At 41.7% G+C, this 19540-nt stretch overlaps 1 protein-coding gene across 2 annotated transcripts in view; it reads left to right on the forward strand.

Annotated features, from left to right (window-relative positions):
• The window catches only part of ATP8B1 (ATPase phospholipid transporting 8B1), a 42727-nt gene that overhangs the window by 20991 nt on the left and 2196 nt on the right, over positions 1 to 19540 (forward strand). For both annotated transcript variants that reach the window (XM_064439612.1, XM_064439613.1), the window contains 23 exons: positions 23 to 121; positions 249 to 310; positions 768 to 840; positions 936 to 1006; positions 2254 to 2336; positions 4024 to 4182; positions 4345 to 4433; positions 5203 to 5393; positions 6304 to 6512; positions 7615 to 7658; positions 7805 to 7961; positions 9147 to 9335; positions 10102 to 10214; positions 10698 to 10862; positions 11222 to 11333; positions 12433 to 12508; positions 13305 to 13437; positions 14613 to 14898; positions 15665 to 15888; positions 16798 to 16881; positions 17647 to 17892; positions 18140 to 18278; positions 19078 to 19208. In XM_064439612.1, the coding sequence (XP_064295682.1) occupies positions 23 to 121; positions 249 to 310; positions 768 to 840; positions 936 to 1006; positions 2254 to 2336; positions 4024 to 4182; positions 4345 to 4433; positions 5203 to 5393; positions 6304 to 6512; positions 7615 to 7658; positions 7805 to 7961; positions 9147 to 9335; positions 10102 to 10214; positions 10698 to 10862; positions 11222 to 11333; positions 12433 to 12508; positions 13305 to 13437; positions 14613 to 14898; positions 15665 to 15888; positions 16798 to 16881; positions 17647 to 17892; positions 18140 to 18278; positions 19078 to 19208 (3135 nt within the window). The remainder of the gene's footprint in view (positions 1 to 22; positions 122 to 248; positions 311 to 767; positions 841 to 935; positions 1007 to 2253; positions 2337 to 4023; positions 4183 to 4344; positions 4434 to 5202; positions 5394 to 6303; positions 6513 to 7614; positions 7659 to 7804; positions 7962 to 9146; positions 9336 to 10101; positions 10215 to 10697; positions 10863 to 11221; positions 11334 to 12432; positions 12509 to 13304; positions 13438 to 14612; positions 14899 to 15664; positions 15889 to 16797; positions 16882 to 17646; positions 17893 to 18139; positions 18279 to 19077; positions 19209 to 19540) is intronic.

The raw sequence follows: 19540 nt of genomic DNA on the forward strand, positions 1-19540 counted from the left end.
AGCTGAATTTATTTTTTTGTAGTCAATTCCCCAAATAACTACCCTGTCATGGTATACAACGCTGGTGCCCTTACTCCTGGTGCTGGGAATAACCGCAGTCAAGGACCTAGTGGATGACATCGTAAGAAAAATACTTTGTTAATATTAAAAAATACTTTGTTAATATTAAAAGCAAGAAACCCCGGTGTTGTTCATTTCCTAAATTGTGATACACAGAAGGGAGTACATTCTCTACCCCTGGTTTTCAGGCTCGTCACAGGATGGACAATGAGGTTAATAATAGGACATGCGAAGTCATCAGGGATGGAAGGTTTGTACTGTTGCCTTCTTAACTCTCTCAGTAATGTTTGTTGCCTTGTTACAAATTTTCGTCACAGACCTTAAACCATAGATGATGGGGAAAGTTCAGCTTTTTTTCTCTACTGTTCCACATGTCTGTGGGAAACCTAATTGAAAATGGCAGAGAACTGCCCAAATTTAAACTTAATTCTGTGGCACTAAATCTGTACTAAGAGCAACTTCTATGGTGAGAAGGACAGAAATTCATACAGAGGTGAAGAGGGAAGAGAAGAGGTACATTGACTTCTCAGTTATAGACCCCCAACTAAATTGCAGTTTCCAAAAAGAAGAAATACACCCCTTACTGACATCTAATGCTTTGGTACTAAGGAAAGTTCAATATTTCAAGATTTATAGAGTGAATAGTGTTCTAGATTCAATCATTATTTAAATATTCTAGATTAACTGTTAAACTATTTTGATATTAGGTTCAAAGCCACAAAATGGAAAGATATTAAAGTTGGTGATATCATTCGTCTGAAGAAAAATACTTTTGTTCCTGTAAGTGCTTTTGATTTATTTGGTTTATGTTTCTGCAGAGTTCTGTACAAATCCTGACTTGGATTTATTTGATGCTTATTTATTCGTTTTTCTAGGCTGATATTTTGCTGCTATCCAGCTCAGAACCAAACAGTCTCTGCTATGTAGAGACAGCTGAACTAGATGGGTAAGGCTCTGTGTGGACTGGGTGATTCTTGGATTTCATTTTGGCTTACTGGTAACAGAGCAAGAAGTGTGTATTTCGTACTCATCACTTGTTAAGCCACACCTGGAAAACTGCATCCAGTTTTGATTCCCACAATTCAAGGGTCATTAAAAATTGGTGAGAGTTGACTGGAGTGCCACAAAGATGTCCGGAGTGTTGGAGAACATGACATATGAAGGCAGGGTGAAGGACTTGGATTTATTCAGCCTGGAGAAGAGAAGGGCAATTTAATCAGTCTTCATCTATTTCAAAGATAGTTACAGAGAAGATACTTCCCTCACAAGGTTGCACATTGACAGGATGGGAAGCAATGGGTATAAGTAGCTCCAGAGGAAATTCTGCCTGCATTCAGGAATAGTTATTCTCACAGTGGATAATTTTTACCATTGGAATAGGCTGCCCAGAGAAGTGGTGGAATTTCTCTCACTGCAAACAGTCAAGGCTTGGCTTGGCAGGGCCCTGGATAACCTCATCTAAGGTCCTGCTTCCGACAGGAGGTTGGACTGTTGATTACCAGAGGTCTCTTCAACCTGGACTTTCCTATGATTTTGAACTTTTCTTATTCCCTCTCAGTGGGAAAACAAAAATACTTATTTTTCTGTGGAAGTTTTTAATAGAAACTGCTTAGATAGCATAAATCTTACTGTCTGTGTCATGTTGCTTTCTAAATACTGTTTTAGTTCATGTTGTCAGAAAAGCTAGTGCTGAATTCCTTTAGAGAAGTCCATAATGGTATGGACTTCACCTGATGAGGGGAAATGTTAGTTTTTCCGAATGAGCAGTGAGTTCCTCACTCAACCTTTAGTAATCTTAAAAACATCATGCAAAACAAGGACCTGTTTGTACTGTAAAAGGTTTGTCCTCGATTGAGCTTTTAACAGTATCGGTTATTAAATGTTGCTTTCGAATAACCATTACTTCCAACTTAATTATTGCATTAGTAAAGCAATGATTCTAAAAAGCTTCACTTATCTACAGTGAGCAGAGGTAGAGGGGTAAGGTTTCACTTGTGAAGAAAAGCAGCCAGTGTAAGAACCAGTCACACGGTTCATGAATGCTTCGTATCCATGCAAATGTGTGGCTTTGCCATTGCTTCAAGGTGGGACGCTGGTACCTGTGGCACATTGATTTGCTTAACTTAATTTTGGTCAAACTTCTTTCCATATCCATGTTTCTAATAAAGTGGCTTTTTTATCCTTTCTTCTTAGTGAGACTAATTTAAAATTCAAAATGGCACTTGAGGTAACACACAGATATCTTCAAGAAGAAAGTGCGATGGCAGACTTTAATGGTTTGTACAGTTATATTCTTACAACTCTTCAAATGTTGCTCAAACAGTTTACAAATAAATAAATCATGGGTGGGGACAGAAGCGTTGCCAAGGGGGCTTGTGGCTCTGGATTAGTGGTTTCCTGGCTTTTGTCACGAGGCGGCGTAAGCAAGTTGCACAAAGGAAACCGTGCTGCTGAGCAAAATGTAGTCTGTCTGAAGATGAGACCTTTGCCATGAATGCGTTACAACACGCGAAGTAGAGATGATGGGGCCCTTTATTAAGTGTTTGCCTGCCTGTTTTCTTTGGGAAAAAGTATGTTTGCTGTTGGGGTTGGATCTGGAAAATACCTTCTATTGTCCTTTTTGTATTTATCATTACAATCTAGCTGCTTTCTATATGTGTTGTGGAGACTTCAAGGGCAGAAATCCCTTCTCTTACTGAGATCTGACACAGAGTTTTATCTCAAGCTGAATTTTTTACCAGTCCTAAAATTGCAAATGAGGGGGGGACACACACGAGGACGGCAGGGAACTTAGAGCAGAGTGACATGGAGAAGGAAGCAAGTAGGGACTGTTCCTGGTTCCCTCCAGTACAAGAACTGAGGAACGTGAAGTGAAATGAGCAACTGACAAATTCAAAATAAAACAGAAGGCAACCACTTTTACACAATACGTAGTTAAGCTAAAATGTACAGTTTGCCTAAGGATGTTGTGGATGTAAAAAGTTTGTGCTTTCAAAGAACGTCTCTTGAGCAAATTTATATGGAAGGAGAGCCAGCCCACAAAGACATCAGCTCTGGTTCAGGAGATCTGTTGGCTGCAGCTTGCTGCGAGACTGTTGAAAGCATCTGTGGCCTGCACCTTAAATTTTACTTTTCCTTGCACATCCACCAGTCTCGAGGAGAGGCAGGGTTCAGGGCAGCCGTGTTTTGGCCTGAAACTGCCATTCTGTGCTCCCCTGTAGCAACTGGCAATTAGCTGACATTAATGTTTGTTTGTTTGTTTATTTCTGAAACAGAGTTTTGGTAACAGCAAGTGCAGCATGAACCAAAATTTTAGGATGCACCCAGTTTTGGGGATGGAAATGCAAATATAAATCGTCAAGGGCCAATCATAAAGTAGGCAGTGGGAATAGGTCAAGTACTAAGAGTCAAAGTAAAATGTCACTTTTTCAGCTGTAATGTTCAGGTGCCTGCGCAGTGTAGCAATGCACAGAGGCGATGTTATCTGCAGCGATGCATTGCATGAAGGCCGCCTTCCCCTTGTGGGATCACTGCTAGTAAGTCTTCAACGGCGAAATGAACTGAAGACTACGTTCACGCTAGAGTGTAAGATCCAGAGAGACATAGGCCCTTGTAGTCAGGCCTGTGTTAAAACTTGAGAAATACTAAAAGAAAAGGTGAATAGAAGTGCCTGACTTGGCAGTAAATGCTGTGTGTACTAGTCTTGGTGCAGAAATGAATCCTTTCTGCTATTTCAATCTGCAAAGCAAAATGCCTCCCTAAGGTACCCTACTTAAAATGTCAGCAATACAGCACTGAGTATTTGTACACCCTAAATTTCAAAGTTGTTGTTTATTCAGAACACTCGTTTTCTCGAAAACAAAACAACCTTATGAAGTAAAATTACTTGTATGGTGGGTACAAATCAATGCATTCTTATTTTAACTGTTGTATATTAAACATACTCTCCTCCAAACCTTTTAGGTCTGATTGAATGTGAAGAACCTAATAACCGACTGGATAAGTTTGCAGGAACATTGTTCTGGAGAAACATGTGTTATTCACTGGATGCTGATAAGATTTTATTACGTGGATGTAAAATCAGGAATACAGACTTCTGCCATGGAGTGGTCATATTTGCAGGTATATATGAATTGAACGTGTGTAATACCAACTGAAAGCATGCCCTATAGAGTGAAATGATTTGTTTATCTTACAAACATTGACTGCCCCAGTTTTGTAAAACAGTAATGCTAGCACTGCTTTGCGTATTGTATCTCTCCTTTCTTATGTCTTTATTTTTAGGCGCTGATACAAAAATAATGAAAAATAGTGGAAAGACGAGATTTAAAAGGACAAAAATCGACTCCCTTATGAATTACATGGTTTATACTGTAAGCCTTTCTGTTTAAAATTCAGGTGTTTTAGTTCATTTCTAAGTGACTAGATTGAATCCAAATTTAGAAAACTTTTTTGTGTGTGTGTGTAACAAGTATATTTCTACTTTGTTTTGACCTGATGAGTTGGGATGAAGTAGGAGGGAATCTAAAAAGGTGCCTGTTGCTGGTGGAATCTGTGACCTTGAACTGCAGGTGTAGGGCAGCCTACGCGATGCAGAAAAGTGCTTCAAACCCAGTGTTGCAGGTGCTCCTGTTTGCCTGCGCTAAGCTGTTGGGCAGAGGGCTGAGGACCCAGGTCCTGGTCCAGAGGTCTCTTCCGCCTGAAAGCTTCAACACCCCTGGTTTCTGTCCTCGGTCGGCCCCTGTGGGGTGTGTGTGCGAGGAACACCCGCTGTCCTACAGCCTGCGCCTGCCCTCACCCGAGTGTGACTCCCTGGCACGGGGAAAGAGGAGAGAGGAGCTGGCCTGTTGGCAGGCAGGGGCGCGTGTCTTAGCAGGACTGCCGTTCTGCCTCTGCTCCGAGCGTGTCCGCGTCCCCTATTCACTGCCTGCTTAAATACATGTAAAAACATGAAAACGATGCTTGGGAAATAGACTAAAATTAGAACCCAGATTATTTGAAGAGGTCATTTTGTGGGAAGGGTTTGCTCCCCTTCTTCTTACTTACGAATACATGTAATACTGTATTTTGAATGTGGAGATTTGGGATTTATGTCAAGCAAATGTTTCCAAAGTGTCACAAGCCTCTCTGTGTACGCTGTAGATTTTTGTCGTCCTCATCCTGCTGTCAGCTGGCCTTGCCATCGGCCACACTTACTGGGAGCAGCAGATTGGCAACTCGTCTTGGTACCTCTACGATGGTCAAGACTTCAGTCCTCCGTACCGTGGCTTCCTTAACTTTTGGGGATATATCATTGTTCTGAACACCATGGTTCCCATTTCCCTCTATGTAAGGTGGGTAAATACCTTGGCCTTTAATAGCTGAACTGGTGATGGGGTTGAATTTAATTTACTGATTAATGGTGAATGGACTTAATTTCCCATTGGTGGTAACAAATGCAGCTTCATGTTGGATGGGAAAGCACATTAATTCTCCGTCCCTCTGAAAAGCCATTGGATACACTCACCCTCTGCACTGAGACTTGGACAAGAAAGTGATCTGTATTGCTTTTGTATAAAATAATCACTCAATGAACTTTGACTCAGAATTTAAAGATATCAAGCTTTTCTTACAGTATGAAGCATATCTGCTCTATATTTCAACTAAGGATAAAATTATCCCAAGCAATGATCTCTGACAAAATTGGAGACTTGATCCTGCTAGTGTTTAACTTCTCAGTCTAATTCTGCGGTTGCAGTACATGAAGGAAACTACTTGGGAAAAAAATTAAAATGGAAAAGTCGTATTTTTTAGATTTATTCGCAAAAGACAGTCTGTACTGCCCCGTGAAGTATTAATAATTTTGCTTTTGACAAACCCGTCTGTAACACATTTTAAGTCACCAGCCTCCTACCTGCTCTTCTCCGAGTTGTACTTAAAATGCCATTCCCAAGCGGGATTTCTGTTTGTTCTGGGAGCAGCACTGTCGATACCTTTGGCTTGATAAGGCTGTAGAGGCTTTTCCCCTGTTAGTGCAGTGTTAAAGGTCAGCTGTGTGGTGCAGCGTCAGTCTGAGTGGCCTGTGTAGGGGTGATGGTGCTCTGTAATGTCTTGGTAAATGTAATTGTTTTGTCTTAAGTTCCTGGGCTATATAAGCAATTTGAGTCCTGGAAAATAGTCAGTGTCCCTGGATCTGATAATATGTCATTCTTTTGAAATATGAGGTGCAGCTGGAAGTGAGAAAATTAATTTTATTTCATTTAGCGTCGAAGTGATTCGTTTGGGCCAAAGCTATTTTATAAACTGGGACCTGCAAATGTATTACCCCGAGAAGGACACGGCCGCGAAGGCCAGAACCACCACGCTGAATGAGCAGCTGGGGCAGATCCACTACATCTTCTCTGATAAGACGGGAACACTTACACAGAACATCATGACATTTAAAAAGTGTTGCATAAACGGCCAAAGATACGGTAAGTCTGTGCTACACTGCTGCGCCCTGCACTGAAAACCACGGCTAGCACAGGAGCTCTGATCTGTGCCAGGAGCATGGGGGAAGACCCTGCAAGTCCCTGTAAAGCACAGCTGCAGCCTCTGGTCAGTCCGTACGAATGAGTAGGAATTCTAATGCCTGTTTGAAATCAGGTGCATATGAGTCTTTTTTTAGTTTCAGCTGAACTTCCACGATTTAGCCCTGGCATTGAATATAGCTCCAGTAAAATTGAATTGTGGGGATTTTTCCAACTGTTTCCCCTTCAAAGAGAGGAAACTGATGGACCTGAGTGGAACTTCCCAGCAGAAAAGTCAGAAATGAGTGATTTACAGAATGCTTTACTTTTGGGAGAAACACTTCAGGGACAAAATTAATCTAGAAATAAATAAGGAAATATAATAACAGCAGCAGTTTTTAATTTCAGTGTTAGTTACTTCCATTTCCAATCTTGTCTGGATTTCAGTACTTGTCATAGACAGCATAGGTGCTCCAAAACTATCATTTGGTCGACTCAGATAACGAAGAGCACACTATGCTGGTGCCATGTGGTTTTTAAACATCCTACTTCTGAAGAGAGATGAGGAATTTCTGACAGTGAAAGCTGTGTTAAGGCAACATGGATGTTTTGTGACGATTCCACCCCGTGCTGTTGTCTTAGATTTGCTTTGGTGTCACTAGTATACAAAGGTAGCGCGGCTGTGAAAGAACTTGCTTTTCATAGAATCATTAAGGTTGGAAAAGACCTCTAGGATCATCAGGTCCAACCCCCAACCCAACACCCCCAGGCCTCCTAAACCATGTCCCCAAGGGCCACGTCTGCACAGTGTTTGAACCCCACCAGGGACGGTGACTCCCCCACCTCTCTGGGCAGCCTGTGCCAGTGCCCGACCACTCTCTCAGTAAAGAAATTCTTCCTAACAGCCAATCTAAACCTCCCCTGATGCAGCTTGAAGCCGTTATTTTTAAAATTTGAGCTATTTTGGTGCAGTAGATGTTCTGTAAATTTTTCTACGCTGTGACTGAGTTGGAAGATCTTTGTTTTTCTGTCCTGTGCCTTCTAACCGATGTCACTTGCATTGCAGGAGACTGGCGGGACGGAGGAGGGCAGCTTCAGAGCCACCCGGAGGTAGGTCGCTCCGCTCTGGCGCTGAAGTCCCTACGGTCCATAGATCGGGGAACGTTCCCTTGCCAAAGAATGAAAAGATGCAGGTAGGCACAAAGCAATTGCACATGAGCTAACTCAAACTCGCTCTTCTTCTGTTTTGTAAGCAGAAAGTGGATTTCAGCTGGAACAAGTATGCAGATGGGAAGTTCTTATTCTATGATCACTATCTGATAGAGCAAATAAAATCTGGAAAGGAGCCAGAAATTCAGAAGTTCTTTTTTCTGCTTGCTATTTGTCACACAGTCATGGTTGACACTTCTGATGGTGAGTATGTTTGGGCTTTTGTTTTTTCTTGTGTAAGGGGAAGCAATATTTCAAATCCAGTTGCACAAGGGAGAGGTCCAAAGCTAATGCCGATCCCGTAAGAGAGGAGTGCTAGGCTGCTCTTTTAAATTAAATAAAAGCAAGAGCAGGTGCTATTCCCTGTGCTGAACTCATGACCCTTTATGGAAGGAGGACTGTCTTTATGACAGTTACAGTTGCAGCAAATGCGCATCTTAAATAACAGCAGGTTTAGAAACGCAGGGGAACAGCGTGTACAGAGGTCTTGTGTTTTCATGTTACAGGTCTTCTCTCTGTTGAAATACATCTTTAAAATCTCAAAAGCATAAACCTCAAATAAAATGATAATGATACCAGTCTAGTCTCTGGTTCCACATACATATGTGAAAGTACAAACACATGTGGACACTTGTTTTCAGTGTGGAAAAACAAGTGTTTTCGGCATGAGGGTTTCATGCTCTTACTCCTTGAAGCACAGCCCTGTAGATGTATACAAATCACGAATGTCTGTCCTAAGAGTATTGGCAGCAAACAACCAAAATGAGTAACAAATGTGACAAACTAAACTTACAGGTGAATGGCTGTTGAAGAATTCATGAATGTGAAAAATAAGGTTGGAAGATTTAGTTAAAACATTGAAGAGTAACATTGTTTTAATCCTGCCTTTGCAAGAGCTTTGTGAAACCAGCAGTCTCCCATCTTTTCTCGGTCTTCCTACTGATGTTTCTGGGGTTGTTTCCTCTACCTAATGTTGGTGTCTGTGGCCCAGGATTTGTCTTTTGGAGCTTCCTTTGAAAATGCTTAAATGAATGTATTGAGAAATTAAAATATTTAAGTTATATTTGTTTTGAGACAGAGAAATTACAGTTTTTACCTACATTTACCTCCCTACCTAGGGGGAAGAGGGTTCAGTGTCCTATCCTGTTTGGAAAGTACACATAATAAAAAGGAGTTGGTCCCTGGCCCCTCTCCTGTGAGTGCACTGCTGTCGGGTGCTGCAGCAGAATTAGACCTCACTTCAGAAGAGGAAAGGGTGCGGCATTGCGCATCCAGCTCACAAGTGCTCTAAAGAACGGGTGTGAATTTTTTAGCTGTGGTGTCCAAGTGCCCCTGTAATGCTCAGGTACATCCTGGCTTTCTCTTCTTTTCACTGTTCCAATGATACAGGTCAGCTCAATTACCAAGCAGCTTCCCCAGACGAAGGGGCCCTGGTTACAGCGGCCAGAAACCTTGGCTATGTTTTTCTTTCACGAACACAAAATACCATCACTATAAGTGAGATGGGGATTGAAAGAACTTATGATGTCCTTGCTATCTTGGATTTCAACAGTGACCGAAAACGGATGTCTGTCATTGGTAAGCTGGTCACAGGCAACCTTCATAGAAGGGGTCTCTTGTATTTCATAGGTGAAAAAGTCCGTGCGAGGGAAGTTGAAGTCAAGAATTACAGCTGTGTAACACATAGTCCTCTGATAGATTTTAATCCACATAGCTCTGTATAGAAAAAGAGAGGCTTTGTGATTAGGTGCAGATGTGTCCACCAGACATCCCTGGTGTCCAGATGTGGCCTCTGCCGAAGACAAGCTCAGGTCCTCTTAGCAGAAGCTTGAAAAATGCTACAAATGCATCTAAAAGAGGATTGATTCCCCCTTTCCCCAGAGAACAAACAAAAGTTGTATGTTCCTCTAGCTATTGGAACAGTAGGCACGCAGGCTGAGGTATAAGTAGCTCTTTAGTTTTAATTTCAACTAGCTTTAAAGAAGTCAGTCTTGAATCAGTTAGAGATGTGTTGTTTCTAAGCTGTAATTATGGTGCATCATACCTCTAAGTGTATGTCTCTGCCTAGCCCCTGTGGGCAAGTGAGATATTAACACTATATGAAGGATTATCAAAAACATAATCTTTGGGAGTTTAAATATCCTCTCCCATCACGAAAGAGAAGAGGAAATGCACTTGTCAACCAAGTTACTTGATTGAATAATATTAGAGATAATGAAGAAAAAACATCATCTTGTAGTTTTGGCACTTAACAGCAGTAGACTGAAAAAATCTAATCTGAAACTATACCTTCACTTAAATGTACTCTAACATGTTGTCCAACCTCTCATATTTTACTCCACAGTAAGAGAATCAGGTGGAAATATCAGGCTATATTGTAAAGGGGCTGATACAGTAATTTATGAACGGTTGCACCCAAGGAATCTAAAGAGAGAAGCTACAGAAGAAGCACTAGATGTATGTTTGTATTTTATATGCTGTTTTTAAATTACATTTTTTTATTTCTGACTATAATTTTATTCATTTTCTTTTCCTGAACTATTCAATCAACTACAGGCCTATAATTGGTTCTACAAGTCATCCCAAACCCAAGAAATAATTAAAGCAATACAAGTTTTCATGCATGTTCTTAAAAGTACATTAATTGTCTTTTCATGAGAAGTGAACTTAAATTTTTTCTACATGGTTTTTTTTCATAGCTATCATTATTCTAGATCACTGCACTCTGTTCTGTATGTCACATCTTCAGTCTTGCAGCTCAGACTTGAACTGAATTGCCTTGTTAGCTGTAATCTGATTTTTGGCATTTCTGAAACAGCCAGGACTAATTGTGCAGTCAGATTTGTTTTATCAGACTTAGCAAATGCCTGTGATCTTAACTCTTACGTTTGGATTGCAAATTAAGTGTTTTGTGGATATGTTTTGTTAATTGTTTTCCAGATTTTTGCAAATGAAACTCTTAGGACACTCTGCCTGTGCTATAGAGACATTAGTCATGACGAATTTGAAGCATGGAATAAAAAGTTTGTGGAGGCCAGTGTAGCTACAACTAATCGTGATGAAGCTCTGGACAAAGTATATGAGGAAATAGAAAAAAACTTGATTGTAAGTCAAGCTTTAATGTTTTAGTGTACTTTTATTCTTGTAAAAGAAGAAACAGATCTTTTTGAAAACAGATTATCCCTGTTTATTAGGACATTTTGATTTAGATCTTTTCAGTATTTTATTGGCTTTCGAGCCACACCAAATTTTAGTGTTTAATAGAATGAAGGGAAACGTCTTTTAGTACATGTATTTCAGTGTGGTCACTTCTATGTGCAGGAGTCTGTCTTTACTGAATTCTTAACTTGAGCTGTACCTTGGCTTGAAGACCTATCTGGGATAGTTTCATTCTCTACTGAAAAGAAATCAGTTTTTTATACATGTTTATCCTACTAAATACCTGTATTTCAAATATCTCTCAGCTGCTTGGTGCTACAGCTATTGAAGACAAACTACAGGATGGAGTTCCAGAAACTATTTCCAGACTTTCAGAAGCAGACATTAAAATCTGGGTGCTTACTGGTGACAAAAAAGGTGGGTTTACTAACAGCCAAATAAATACTAAAAACAGGGTAAGGGCTAGAAGATAAACTGGGACAAATGCAGACTAGAAATAAAGCATACGATTTTCTAGAAAAGCTTAGTATGAAAGTCCATTTAAAACAAAACTGGAAGAATTTCTACAACATGCAGAAGCTGTTCCCAGTCCAGAGTTACTGGATGGGCTTCTGTGTAACCTCTGTTTCTCCAACAGATTAGCCTAGATGACTGGTTTTGTCACTGTCTTCTAGAGGGAAATAGCCAGCTGCTGCTTTTCCCATTGCAAAGCAAATGCAGGACAACTTGCTTTTAGCACCAGGCTTGCTTGGCTCTGAGGGCAGGTACCAAAACTTATCTTTTTACAGTGAAAATTAACTGTCCAAAGAATCACAAGTGCTGCTGACAGAGACTGATTTGCTTTTCCTCTGGTAGTTGCTAGTCTGCAGTCTGGCAACACATTTTAAGTCAGTTCAAAAAATGGCATTAGATTTGTAACTAAGAATGGCTGTGCTACAGCCTGGACGGACCTGCAGCCAGACCAGCATCTCTCTGGTTCAAGGAATCCAGAGCAAGGACGGGGCGAGACAGTGTGGCATACCCTGTGGTTGATTCTTGCAATGCCTTTGGTGTAACAGCTCTCTGACATGGAGGCAGCATCTCCACCATCAAGATAAATAGCCCCTGGTAGGTCTTTCTTCCACGAATTGGCTGATGGACTTTTCCAGATCACTAACAGTTTTTGCATTCAAAACATCTTGCGACAATGCATTGCACCACAGTAGTGTACATTTCATAGGAACTAGAATTCCCTGTTGTCGACTTTAAATCCAGCACCTGCTGCGCCTTCATGGCCACACAGTTGTTGTATGACAAATAATTAACAAGCATTCCCCCAGCTTCTCTGTCCTATGTATGATTCCTTCCCCCCCCCCCCCCCCCCCCCGTTTCCAGACTGTAGTAATGAAAGGAAATTCTCATATGGAAACATAACTTCAAAATTAGTTAGAAGGACTTCAGGTACTTCTCACTGCTCCCAACAGGTACTCATGACAGAACTTTAAGTAAAAACTTCTCTATTTTTATTTTGTTTTAGAAACTGCTGAAAATATTGGATTTTCTTGTGAACTCTTAACAGACGAAACAACAATCTGCTATGGAGAAGATATCAGGCAAGTAAAAAACACACAGGATTTCTTTTGTGGGAACTGAAAATGTTCAATTGTTAAAATTAACCCAGCAGTAACATTATCCCACAGTGACTCTTCAATGACTGAACAGTATTTCTTGGCAGTCATTCAGCTGTGCATCGTCTGTTTCTTTTGCTTCTTATGGAATTGTAATTTTACAAGGTAACCTCCTTACTTGTGGGTAGATATCCTGTTTGCAGGAGCTTGTAAGTTCCAGGTCAACAACTGTTGATGTTAAATATGTCCTGTAGTTGAGACGAGCCTAGAGCTCACCTGGAGTGGGCTAAGCAGGTCTCTCCCTAGTCCAAATCTTGATTAGTTGCCAGGTTTTGCTCTCACTACCTGTCCCTGAACCCCAGCATTACCCCAGCTGGTCTTTCACCCTATCCCATGCTCCTGTACGCAGTACAGACCTATGCTATAAAAGCACAACGGATCACAAGGTGTTCAGCGCTTAGTCACAAAGCATTTGTCAAAATGGTTAGACCCAAGGAAAAACAACGCAAGGCTGGGAGAACTACAGCCTTGTAACAGTCACAACTATTCTTGGCTCGTTTTTCCAAATTTTTCCTTACTTGCAAAACAGCAAGGCTTTCAAACCGGTGTGATCCTCTTTTCACTGTTGCTCTAGCACTGCTTAGAACATCACCTAATAGGTGGCAAACAAAGTCCTTGCATCATGTATTGCATTTCTTTCTTGTAAATTCTCAGTCTGGGACTGATCTAGCTTAAAGTTTATCCTTGACCTTTCTGTAATAGTATCCACCTCTCTTTCCAGTGCTCTTCTTCAAACTAGGTTGGAAAACCAGAGGAACAGAGCTGGATCAAGTACACATTCCTCTCTAAGAATGAATGAGCCCTTCTTCCACGGTAGTAAAGATCGTGCTTTAATAATCACTGGCTCCTGGTTGGTATGTACAAAAGATATTCTCCTGTGTATTTGACAGTTTGGGGGTACCACCAAGTCACGGTGTCCTTCACTGAGGACTCTGTTCATCTGTCTGCTTTGCTAAACCAGCCAATGATAATTCTGTGGCTGTTGTGCCGCCACTTGAACAGACCTGTTTGATATTTGTATTCAGAAATGTTTTTGGTTTTGAAAGTTGAAAATAGTGCTCAATTAAATAAGGAATGTCTTGGGCCTTTCAAACCACCCTGGTAGCTGCCATCAAAGTAAAGCCAAGCTCCTGCAAAAGCACAGCCTGATTTTCAGCATGTTTATTCTTCATGGGGATTCTGGTCTAACGGGAAAAAAAATTAGAACAAGATACTGCCAGTGCTGCAGGGTGCATGGCTTCGGTATAGGCACAGAAATAGTGCTTGAAATGAGAGACGGGAGTGAAAGGTTAGAAACAAAAGACAAGTTTCCTGCCCAGTCCTGCAATTTAGTGCTGTCACAGGAGCTTACAAAGCAGAAAAGAGCTTTTAGCAGCGGGGTGACTCACAGTAATCCAGTGACTATTACCCACGCGGCTGGCAGGCTGCTCTTACAGGCACCTGTAAAGGAGAAAGTCCAGTGAGCAGCTAAGGACCATCTGCCATGTTTCAGCGTTCCAGGCCTGGACTTCTATTTTGTATAAAGAAATGTACACCCATGTATAAGGCATAGGAAGCAGGCTGGGGGTGCCTAAAGGTCATTGAGCAGGAGCATCACATAAGATGGCAGGTCTCTGATACCCCCTGCTCTAGCTGAACTGCTCCAGAGCTAACCCCGGTATTTACAGGACACTTCCACACGTGCTGGGCACAGTTGTGCTGCCTCTAGGAGATGGGGAGGTAGGAGAGAGGGAAGTTTAAATACTGAATGTTTTCTAAAGTGGGTTAGTTCACATCAGAGGAAATATTCCTTTAAACTCTGCACGAAGTGCTGTGACACTAAATACAAGCATTTTGCTTTTGTTAATCCCACCAAGTACATTCTTTTCTTTGTTTCTGTAGCTTTTTGTTCACTCCTTTGCACGAGCATTTTACTTAAATGCTATAAATGGCTGATGGGAGCATAATAAAGTTAAGCGTGTTGTATAGGCAGTACTTGGAGTGCAATTTGAAATAGCGTAGAAGAAAACAAAGTATTTTTGTTACGCAGAATGAAATCCTGCTAGAGAAGAAAAAGAAGAAAAAGAAACTTAAACTGAAATTCCCCAGAACAGCAGAAGAGAAGAAAAAGCAATCTGAGAAGAAAAGAAGGGCTGAAGCTTACAAAGAACAGCAGCAGCAGAACTTTGTTGATTTGGCCTGTGAATGCAGGGCTGTAATCTGCTGTCGAGTGACTCCAAAGCAGAAGGCCATGGTGGTCGAGCTTGTGAAGAAATACAAGAAAGCTATTACTCTGGCTATTGGGGATGGTGCCAATGATGTAAACATGATTAAAAGTAAGGCAGCTGTAAAACTTCTCTTGGTAGGAAGGATCTCTTCTGGGTGTTCTTCTGCAGTCTCTTCGCTATTACTCTTTTTCAGAAGATTCTGCCATCTATTTCGTTATCCACATTAACATCACTGGGGTTTTGTTAGCTTCTATGCCTGTGCTTTCCCGTTCTGGGGAAGCCCTTTATGAAATGGTCAGTGGTTTCTGTCCATGTACTTTAGCCTTTTCTCTAGATATTCCCCGAGAAGGGACTTGAATTATGTCTGTGGTTATTACATGGGTTACAGAAGTGTAATATAAAGAACAAAGCAATAGCTTAGCTGCCCCTTGCTTGGAGGCACTAGCCGTGCTGCATTGCAGCTAGCGCTCTCTGAACTGCTTCCTGAGAAATCCCACTGAGAAAGAAACTTCTGGGATATGCATTATGTCAGGAGTGTATTTGTAAGCTTCCTGCCCAGTTTGTTCAGGGGTTTGCTCGCTCTGCCTCATCTCTTAGTTCTCCCTTCGTCGAAGTTCCCAGCGTCTGTTCTGACGGAACAAGCACCGAGGGAATCCAAGCGACGGTGGAGACGTGAGCAGTAAATAGCAGGGCCAGGGAGGGCTTATGCACTGTCGCGTTAGGCTATAATGCAGCCTCTGTGCTGTATACAGAAATAAAATGAGGCTGGAGAACCTGAAGCAGAAAATAGGAGATGGAAGAAGATTTGCCCTCGATCATGTTGTTCCTCTCCCTTTGTTCAACTTAGTGTGTGGTGTTTGTTTCATTAACTTAGCTGCCCACATTGGAGTTGGAATCAGTGGCCAAGAAGGGATGCAAGCCGTCATGTCAAGTGACTACTCTTTTGGGCAATTCCGCTACCTCCAAAGGCTGCTGCTGGTCCACGGACGATGGTCTTACATTAGGATGTGCAAGTTTCTAAGATATTTTTTCTACAAAAACTTTGCTTTTACACTAGTCCACATCTGGTATTCATTCTTTAATGGCTTTTCTGCCCAGGTAAGAAGACATGCTCATGTGTAATATTAACAAGCAGATCTTCCATTTTGTCTGTGCAGATTAGCAAAGGCTTAACCTGGGATGTGATGGGAACCTGAGGTCATCATCAGTGATTTCTGCAGGAGAGTAGGTGGTAACTACTAAGCCAGTTAGTTACAACCGAAGCAGCTGGTTATGATTTCAGAACACTAAATTCAGTATCATGATTGTACAGGGAGAAGGGGAGGGAAAGTTTGTTATATAGTAGTTTGGGAATCCTTTCCCAACTCTGCTACTTAAGGTATTCCTTGGTGAAGTGAGATGGTGCAGGTATATATCAGTAGGAAACCAAACTCAGATTTTTTTAAATCTTGTACTGCTGGCTAGAATGGCTTGAAATGTGCTTGTTGTAACTGTCAGTGTTGAAGTTCACGTAGTGTTGAAAGGACTTTAAGACTTTATCTCCATGGGCAGATGTCATTGCATGGGGAATCAGGGCCATAGTCACAGACTTCAGCCCTGCCTGAGGTTCCTCCTGTTGCTGTGATGGAAACTGTGGGTGCCTAGGAGAGAGCAAAACAAGAATGTACAAAGAATCCAGGGTTCTCAGACTTGTATGTGGGATGCCAAGTGCTCATCACAGTCACGAGTGCAGCTATAAACCAGACTGATGCTTGGTGCGAGGTGTTCAGTTTTGATAGTGTTCCAGGTCAGGCAACGCTGATGGTTTGTGAAGAGAGGGGCAGCTTAATACAGGCTAAAAAGAGTTTAAACTGAGCTTGGAGCTAAAGTGCGGCTTGCCTTTTCTGTAAACACTGAGACTGGTGATTTAATGCTATAGTAGAGCACGTGTGAATTTTCTCAGGACTTGGAAGGAAAAGGTAATCAAAAAGAAATAATTAACTACTGAAATTCCTTCTCTTCTTACAGACAGCATATGAAGACTGGTTCATCACGCTGTACAATGTGTTGTATTCTAGTCTCCCGGTTCTGCTAGTTGGCTTGCTTGACCAGGTATTCTCCATGTTAACAGCAGATGAATCCAAAGGCATCTAACATCAAGTCTTAATTACACAAAAACTGCTTGCTTTGTTTTATGTACAAGGCATTGTGGGTGTTTTGTATGGTCTTTTGGGTTTTTGTGTTCCTCTTCGCGGTGTGTGAGGTAACGAGACGATAAGCAGAGGGTTACTGAAATAGCCAAAGTTGGTCAGGTCAGAGGCCTTCAGTGCTAATTGTGTTTGTTAAAAATATTTCTAAGTGCCTGCTGTTCCATGACATTGTTCACACAGCACAGCAATGGGTGGCTTTGTTAATGGAAGAGGTATTCCTTGCTCACCCTTCTGAGCTGCAGATGTAGGGACTGCACATTTTTAAATGACTGTATTTGACAGAAATCTTGGTGTGTAGCAGTTGTTTTCACTCAGTGGGATAAGTCCTTCTGGCCTTCTCCACTTGTTTTTCTGTCCAAGGCTTACCTGCTGATTAGGCAAAGCAACGTTTCTGCTTTCTTTTGTGATAAAAGCTAAGAAATAAATTCAGTACCAAATTAAGCTCTCACTTGAGCATTCGTTAGGGACTTAAAGTCAGGACGTGTAATGATAGCCCCCATGTCCTGCTTACTCACTGTGTAGGGAAAGGACTCCAACACAGTACATAGCTGTAAAGGGCCGTGCAGCGGTGGACATTCTGCTGTCTGAAAAGGGAAATAAGCCTGCCATTTCCTTTGGGACACTGTATAGTTGAGCTTCTTGTTTTTTTCTTTTTTCCCCCTTTAAGGATGTGAGCGACAAATTGAGTCTTCGGTTCCCCAGACTGTATATTTTGGGACAGAAAGATTTACTTTTTAACTACAAGAAATTTTTTTTAAGTTTGCTTCATGGAGCTGTAACTTCATTGATAATTTTCTTCATACCATATGGAGCTTACCTTAAAACTATGGGACAAGATGGAGAGGCACCTTCAGATTACCAGTCATTTGCTGTCACGGCAGCATCTTCTCTTATATTTGTCGTCAATTTTCAGGCAAGTAAGCTTAGCTTCCTGATCTCAGTTGCTCTGAAAACGCTTTCTGGTCATGATTCTAAATTTGTCTATGAAAAATGTAACAATATGCAAAAAGCTTCCCCTTTTTGCCTTCTCTGTTGATGCTCTCTCGCTGACTGATGGGTAACGGGATGAGAGATGGCACGACCAAAACACTGTCAGTCTTGAGAGTAGCTGACATTATTTTGAGTTAATAAACTCATTTGGAGCTTTTGTTTGCTTTCAGATTGGCTTGGATACGTCTTACTGGACTTTTGTTAATGCTTTTTCAGTATTTGGCAGTATTGCACTTTACTTTGGTATCACATTTGACTTCCACAGCGCGGGAATCCACGTTCTCTTTCCTTCTGGCTTTCAGTTCACAGGTCAGTCCTTGTGTTTCGTGTTTCTCATTCCTGTCTCACACAGCTTTGTAACTTGAGCAGAACTATGGACAAAATGTCATGGCATGAACCTGAGGCCTGTGAAAGGAAATGATGTTAAACACTAACTCTCTTCCAAGGAAGGGTTTTGTCTATGTTTGGGGCCAGGTTCCTTTACTGGAATATTTCTCTTCTTTCAATGAAAATGGGCTGGAACTTGATGTTGCCCAGCAGTAGGTGTCTGCAAATGAAAACTAATTTAAAACTGGTGGGGCAGCTTAAAGTAAAGGGAATGCAATGATCTGGCAGGGTATGTGGTTGCAAAGTTGCGCTAATTGATCAGTACAAGGGAAGAGCTCAAAGTGAGACAGAGCCAAATGCTCTTCGCAGCTCGTTGGGATGTTGCTGGGAGTCCTGGGAGGCGTAAGTACCAGCCATTAGCACTTTTTTTTTCTGAGGAAAACTGCTTCCCAGTTTTCCTAGTGACAAATCTTTCTTATGTTGCCTTGGATCTAAATGCCCACCCTCCCCTGCCCCCCCCACCCCCCCCAAAAAAACCCACCCCAAACCACCCCAAACCCTAACCAAACAAAATCCAAACAAAACTGCTCAATTTTATGTTCTCATTTTTAAGCTGAACCCAACCAAAGTAAGGTAGTTGCCTCTAATATAATGTTTTTCTTTGACCTTTAGTCAGAATAGGTGAATGTTAGGGCCTCAGGAAAGGAGCTGTGCCTTTTAGTATCTTATTTCTGTTTACCTGATCATGTCATAAACTAATTTTTGCTCTTTTTCTTCCTAGGAACCGCTCCAAATGCTCTGAGACAACCGTACCTCTGGCTGACCATGATTTTATCAATTGCTATTTGCTTACTTCCTGTAGTGGCACAGCGTTTCTTATCAATGACAATTTGGCCTTCGGAAAGTCATAAAGTGAGTATAAAGTCTTAACGTTATTTCAGTTCATTTGGCATGTATTTACTTACAGGAGTCCGTACTGGTGCTAGTATTAGAGATAAACGTGTGAGTGTGCCCCAGGGAGAAGTACACGAGGCTGGAGCTCGGGTGCCGTGGGCAGGGAGGGTAGAGCAGGGCTCTCCAAAGGCCAGACCCAGCCTGCCCTCTAGCTGGGTGACGACTGGTGCTGTGACATCTTGCCATCCAAAGCAGAGCGTCGCTTTGATGTGTTCTTATTTCCCAGCATCTTCCTTGATGTGCCTCTGCAGAGGTACGTGTACCAGCTCGGCACGCCGCTCAGCGTGGGC

This window comes from Phalacrocorax carbo, chromosome Z (assembly GCF_963921805.1).
Source record: "Phalacrocorax carbo chromosome Z, bPhaCar2.1, whole genome shotgun sequence".
Taxonomy (NCBI): Eukaryota; Metazoa; Chordata; class Aves; order Suliformes; family Phalacrocoracidae; genus Phalacrocorax; species Phalacrocorax carbo.